The following is a 7,500-nucleotide window of genomic DNA, read 5'->3' on the forward strand; positions in this document are numbered from 1 at the left end:
ATGTGAAGAAATGCATAAATCATTTTTGTTCTGCTTGTTCATGCAAACCAAACTAAAGGTTTAAAAAAAAATTGTCTTTTCATCATTGTTGAGTTTGTGAGTTCAAAACCTCGTATACACAGCCCACGACTGAGATTCAATTCCTCGTATCTCCACATTTTGTATCTACGTCACGCGCACTGCATTTGCTTAACACTAAAAGATACACGAAGCCTCCCCAGTACATAAGAAGTCCACGGAAGGCCGAATGTTTTTGGTAACATTAACACAGAATTTTTTTTTAAAGTTTATTTTCTTTCTTTTTTTTTTCAAAACTGCAAAACTGCACATACGAGGGTTTGCACTGACAGCGACGATATATTAAATAATGCAACATATACCGACTTTTTAACAGATTTTGTGTACACTAACCTCATAACCCTCATCAACCCCCTTGATTTGGAGAATGAAGCTTTTTCCTGGCTCAAAAATTCCACGATCTTTTATGGATGTCTCCGTATTCCATGCGCCTTTTGTCATTGTGTTCAGTGCAATTTCGTGCTTTGCAGGCCTTGGGCTGAAGTGAAGGTCAACGTCCTCTGATAAGTCCGGCTGAGAAGACAGGTTGAAAGAAAACCTGCAGACAAGATCAAATACATATCTAGTGAACATAGGCCCAGGTTACTCTAAAACACACAGGATAAGGATAAGGATAGGATAAGATTCATATAGTCCTGTGAGGTTACCTTCATGGAAATTCGGGCTGCTTTCTCCCTTGGGAAAAGCGAGCTGCCATGCAGTAGGCCTATACGGCGCTACCCTTTTTATATTTAGTCAGGTTTTGACTAAATATTTTAACATCGAGGGGGAATCGAAACGAGGGTATGGTGTATGTGTGTCTGTCTGTCTGTCTGTGCGTGTGTGTGTGTGTGTGTGTGTGTGTAGAGCGATTCAGACTAAACTACTGGACCGATCTTTATGAAATTTGACATGAGAGTTCCTGGGTATGAAATCCCCGAATGTTTTTTTCATTTTTTTGATAAATGTCTTTGATGACGTCATATCCGGCTTTTCGTGAAAGTTGAGGCGGCACTGTCACGCCCTCATTTTTCAACCAAATTGGTTGAAATTTTGGTCAAGTAATCTTCGACGAGGCCCGGGGTTCGGTATTGCATTTCAGCTTGGTGGCTTAAAAATTAATTAATGACTTTGGTCATTAAAAATCTGAAAATTGTAAAAAAAAATAAAAATTTATAAAACGATCCAAATTTACGTTTATCTTATTCTCCATCATTTGCTGATTCCAAAAACATATAAATATGTTATATTCGGATTAAAAACAAGCTCTGAAAATTAAATATATAAAAATTATTATCAATTTTTTTTTTTCGAAATCGTTTTAAAAACACTTTCATCTTATTCCTTGTCGGTTCCTGATTCCAAAAACATATAGATATGATATGTTTGGATTAAAAACACGCTCAGAAAGTTAAAACGAAGAGAGGTACAGAAAAGCGTGCTATCCTTCTCAGCGCAACGAATATCCCGCTCTTCTTGTCAATTCCACGGGCACTGCCTTTGCCACGGGCGGTGGGGTGACGATGCTACGAGTATACGGTCTTGCTGCGTTGCGTTGCGTTCAGTTTCATTCTGTGAGTTCGACAGCTACTTGACTAAATATTGTATTTTCGCCTTACGCGACTTGTTACATTTAGTCAAGTTTTGACTAAATGTTTTAACATAGAGGGGGGAATCGAGACGAGGGTCGTGGTGTATGTGTGTGTGTGTGTGTGTGTGTGTAGAGCGATTCAGACTAAACTACTGGACCGATCTTTATGAAATTTGACATGAGAGTTCCTGGGTATGATATCCCCGGACGTTGTTTTCTTTTTTTCGATAAATGTCTTTGATGACGTCATATCCGGCTTTTCGTGAAAGTTGAGGCGGCACTGTCACGCCCTCATTTTTCAACCAAATTGGTTCAAATTTTGGTCAAGTAATCTTCGACAAAGCTCGGACTTCGGTATTGCATTTCAGCTTGGTGGCTTAAAAATAAATTTATGACTTTGGTCATTAAAAATCTGAAAATTGTAAAAAAAAACTAAAAAATTATACAACGATCCAAATTTACGTTGATCTTATTCGCCATCATTTTCTGATTCCAAAAACATATGAATATGTTATATTCGGATTAAAAACAAGCTCTGAAAATTAAATATATAAAAATTATTATCAAAATTAAATTGTCCAAATCAATTTAAAAACACTTTCATCTTATTTCTTGTCGGTTCCTGATTCCAAAAACATATAGATATGATATGTTTGGATTAAAAACACGCTCAGAAAGTTAAAACGAAGAGAGGTACAAAAAAGCATGCTATCCTTCTCAGCGCAAGTACTACCCCGCTCTTCTTGTCAATTTGACTGCCTTTGCCATGAGCGGTGGACTGACGATGCTACGAGTATACGGTCTTGCTGAAAAATTGCATTGCGTTCAGTTTCATTCTGTGAGTTCGACAGCTACTTGACTAAATATTGTATTTTCGCCTTACGCGACTTGTTTTTCCTGCGCGCGTGTATTCATGTTTCATGCACACAGGGGTGTTCAGACATCGAGGAGAGTCTGCACAAAGTTGACTCTGGGAAATAAATCCCTCGCCGAACGTGGAGATCGAACCCACGCCCGATAGCGACAATTGGTTTTGAAGCCAGCGCCGCTACCGACTGGGCTATTTCCCCGCCCCAACACATATTTTCCTCAAGACAACCATCAGTGTTTCTTTCATACACAAGTAACACTTTCTCTTATAACTGCACATACTTTTTGTCTGTTCTTAATTATATTTGGGATAAGGGGTGACTCCGACAGAAGCAGCGGAACGTTCCTGTTCACCCATGTCCTGCTGGTATAGCAGCCCTTTGAGAGCTCGTACTGCATGGAATTACATGTATACAGGTTTATAACGTATCAAAAACACCTCCATCGTTACGTTAGAGTATAATAAGTTAATTAAAACGCAAAACAAATCAAGAATAAATGATTGGGGAAATAAAGTAAATCTCGTACGTACGGGTTGCATTTCTTTTAAGGAGTAGGATTGTCCGCTGCTTTAGAACCTTAAAATGCATCCCGTCAGATTTTAAAGTCATAGAGTCTCTGTGATTCATCACCCCCCGCGGGTTAGGGGGAGTCCCATATTGGTTGGGACGAGAAAGAATTTACCCGATCAGGGGCGGATCAGTTGCTTTGTAAGGGGGGGGGGGGGGGGGGGCACTTTGAATCGAAAGTGAATGTGATGGGCGCGAAGCGCCCGAATTCGCTAGGGGGGCATGCCCCCTCGGAAATTTTTTTGGCCCAAAGATTGAAGCAAAATGGTGCCATCTGGTGCCATTTGAACTTAGAAATGGTCATAGAATCAGCTTTCCAATTTTTTCTAATAACTATTTCTTTTTATATACAACTCTGCAGCCCATATGTGTTGCTTATTGTTATTTTTTTAATGCACCATGTTTGACCACGACTGACAGCGTCTTGGTTAAATATTTTTTTTAAAATTCTTAAAATCTTTTTTTATTTTTATTTTTTATTTATTTTTTTTAACTTTTTACACTTGTTTATTTTTTACGAGGACAACACAAGCAAACAATAAGGACATTATGAAGGTACTACCTGCTGAATAATAATACAGTCAAAGAAAAACCAAACAAAAACAAACAAACAAACAAACAAACAATAAAAACAAAACAAAGAAATATAAATAGAGAGGTTACAACACGAGTGGTTTTTTTTGGCTTGTATTTCAGTCAAGACCCAGCGGATGAATATCAAGGGACTCACGAGCCTTGACTCCCTTTGATACTCCCGCTGGGTCTTGACTGAAATACAAGCCATATATTTACATCTTATTCCTTGTCGGTTCCTGATTCCAAAAACATATAGATATGATATGTTTGAATTAAAAACACGCTCAGAAAGTTAAAACGAAGAGAGGTACAGAAAAGCGTGCTATTCTTCTCAGCGCAAGTACTACCCCGCTCTTCTTGTCAAGTCCATGACGTCTATGACGCTGTGATGATAGTCTCGGCAAGTCGAGACCAAAACTAAGCTATAGCACTGAACGACTCTCGCGCATGTTCTCAAAAGAGTGGTGACCCCTTGCACATCCGGTCTTACAGGTACATAGAGAATACTACATGGCTTGCTGTGTCGTACCAGATTTACACGAGTTGTTTTTTCAAATATTGAACTGCGAGCGACTGCGAGCGAAAGCGAGCTGTTCACTATTTGAAAAAAGCAACGAGTGTAAATCTGGTACGACACAGCAAGCCATGTTATTCTGTTGATCCTACATACTGTACTTACGTGTATTTTACTGAAAATGTCTTGCAGTCGAGGCAGCTAAATTGAAGACGCTTGTTTTGGAACCTCGATCTCTTCTAAAGCCTCGTGCAATCTATTACGTCAAAGCAAAGAAACGTCATGCCGAAAGTGTGGCGTGACGTGTTAGTTCTAAAGATTTATCGAGGGTAATTAGAGAGCGCAATTTTTGTTTCTATGATGACGTTTGTCTCGGTGACTTTGGCATCATACGCAGTGGAAAAACAGGTCCCTGCCAGACTTGCTTGACATGACCTTATTTACATGATACACACACGTGTGATCTGAACGATTATTATCTCACGGGTGTCTCTCTCACGTAAGTAGGATAAATTTGCTAGGTTGTGCAGAGATGTGATGATTTGATATATATATATATATATATATATATATATATATATATATATATATATATATATATATATATATATATATATATATACACGTATAACAAAATCAAGGAAAAGAAAAGCCAAACAAAGAATGTCAAGTGGCAGCCCACATTTTCGACCTGTTGCCAGGCCTTCCTCAGGGGCGTGTAATTCTGCGAGACGCGAATTCATGCATCAATTACTAAGATATTCAATTAATATTATGTTAATATAAAAAACGCTGGCGCTGGACCCGAGTACTCTCCAGACTGGCTCGCTCCCCCAGTATGAAAGTTTTTGTCTTGTGCACGTGAATTAAAAAATGTTTTTTTAAATTTATTTTACACAATCAAAAAAATTATTAGAGTAAAATAAAACATTAAAACGTTCATAATAAACAATAGTAAACAAGAATTTAAAAAAAAAAAATAAAAAAAATAGACCGCCCATGCCGGCAATCCAACCCGGATCACTTGGATTAAAGATTTTTTTTAAAAATTTAATTTACACAATTAAAAAAATTATTAGAGTAAAATAAAACATTAAAACGTTCATAATAAACAATAGTAAACAAGAATAAAAAAAATAAAAAAATAGACCGCCCATGCCGGGAATCGAACCCGGATCCCATTGGCCATAGTCGGAAACGCTTTCCACCAAGCCAACAAATCTGACGTCCTCCAGTGAACTCAAATGCCTATAGTCCTCGCGCAGTGGTACACGCACGCAAAGCACGCACGCACGCAAAGTCTGGTGTCGCTGGCTTGGCTGGGCGGTTTATCAGCCGAACGGCTGTTCTGACCCACCGCGAATTGCGCCCGCCGTTAAGAGTCGTTTTTGTGATTTATTTGGCATTTAGGTCCCAGGTAACATTATGAAGTTTTAATACGATCAATCGGACCTATTATCAAGTTAGTGTATCAACTTTTGAACGAACTGCGCCCAGTAGTTTCCCAGCAATAAGCTGTTAAGTCGAGACAGACAGACACACACACAATTAAAGTCTGCAGGACCCTCCTACTGCGTACTCGGGGATCAATTAACATATATACACAAATCATCACATTTCTGCACAACCTAGCGTACTACCTAACCAACTTTTCATATGAGGACCATAATTCTACAAATTTGGTAATGTTACCAGCATTGAAACTTGAATATTTTTCTATTTCAAATCTATATTTCAAATTCCTTAAAAATATATATAACAGTGGCCTTGTCTCTTGTAAATATAAAACTTAGCAAGCAAAATATTAAAATTCAAAATCACATCAATGTTAACATTGTTTATACAACGAAACAAAATACATTCTTCTGTAAAAAGAACATTTGCGCGGTGAATACAACTTCTATTTAACAAATCTTCCAAATCAGTTCTGAATGTTCGACTAAGCGGGCAATACCAAAATATATGAGAAATAGTTTCATTTTCATGTTTACAAAAGACACAAAGGGGACTGTCAAGAATGTTTTGAACAAATAACCGGCTAGCAACACCAAGAATGCGATGAAGCGATCTCGTCTGGAACCATCTTAACTGTGTGTCCTTAGTTGTTTTAAAACACTTATCAAAAATCTCTTTCCAGTTCAGGTTGCAAAAATACATGTTCCATCTATTCATGCCTGCAGTGTTATCATCAAATTTTGATTAAAAAAAAACTTCTTTAATTGCCTGTTTGCCTCTACAAAATTTTAATAATCTGCCACGGTTTATAATCCCTAATCTGAAAACCATTTAACGAATCAATTTGTACTTTTCTCTGATATTTTTGAAAGGACTTAATCACTCCTTCATAAAATAAAAAAATAGTTTGAACAAAAGGAAAATTTAACCTTAATTCTTCAAGGGTAAAAAACCCTTCCATTTAAATGTATCAACTGATGGACAAACACTACATCATTTTCAATCCATTCCTTATTTACAAGTGTACCGTGGTCTCGTATACTGTTCAAATTGTAATGTATACATTCGGAATCAAAATCGTTCACATTAATTACCTCGCTTAAAGCCATATGTACTCGATGACTATACACGCTAATTGCTTTACCAACAGCTGGAGACATGCTAAATTAAGTTCCCTGCAAAATATTGTGGTCTAGGACCCCTTCAATGTTGAGATATGTTAATTTTCATTTTGATCTGGATCGTCCTATTTATAGATTTGCCAACAGAGGTAGCGTTGACGCAAGGGAAATAACTCCGCGTCTTTGTTTACATCCAAAGTTTTTGAGACTCTAAAACAAGCTGTAATGCATGTATATGGTCCGCGCATGGCGACATATCGTCATTACATGGTCTTATGGTGCGTTTGACATCGATTATGGGCAAACTACACTTTGTAAACACGGGAGCGCGTACATATGCCTTTAAGGAACAGCATTTATTATGTTTCAAAAATTCCTTCCAAAAAGGGTTACCACATCGTTTCATTAACACATTTACACACTCGGCACCCACGTTAAATATAAGTGTTGCTTTTGTGATCACATGATGTTTTGACTGATTGTTCTAATTTTATTGACAGATAAAATTAATAATTTTTTGAATATATACCAAGTAAATAAAATACGATTCAAGAAGCAGGTCAAAGTTAATCTTTTGGAGAAACACGACTCACTTCATTCCTTTACCATACCACGCAATATATGCACATTTAAAAAGGATCACATGTACAACATGTTGTATCATGATCCTTACATTTGTTTAAAGGCTGACATAGTCCTATTTAATTAGTTCAATTACTTCCAGGCTTTTCCCATCGTTGCGGGGAT

General features: G+C 37.4%; 1 protein-coding gene across 1 annotated transcript in view; it reads right to left on the reverse strand.

Moving 5' to 3' along the window:
* Positions 1-372: 372 nt before the first annotated feature.
* Positions 373-7,500, reverse strand: part of LOC138977362 (galectin-7-like) — an 8,642-nt gene continuing 1,514 nt past the window's right edge. Inside the window, exon 3 of the mRNA XM_070350262.1 lies at positions 373-616. Coding sequence (XP_070206363.1) covers positions 388-616 — 229 coding nt within the window. The 3' untranslated portion in view covers positions 373-387. The remainder of the gene's footprint in view (positions 617-7,500) is intronic.

This window comes from Littorina saxatilis, linkage group LG9 (genome assembly GCF_037325665.1).
Source record: "Littorina saxatilis isolate snail1 linkage group LG9, US_GU_Lsax_2.0, whole genome shotgun sequence".
Taxonomy (NCBI): domain Eukaryota; kingdom Metazoa; phylum Mollusca; class Gastropoda; order Littorinimorpha; family Littorinidae; genus Littorina; species Littorina saxatilis.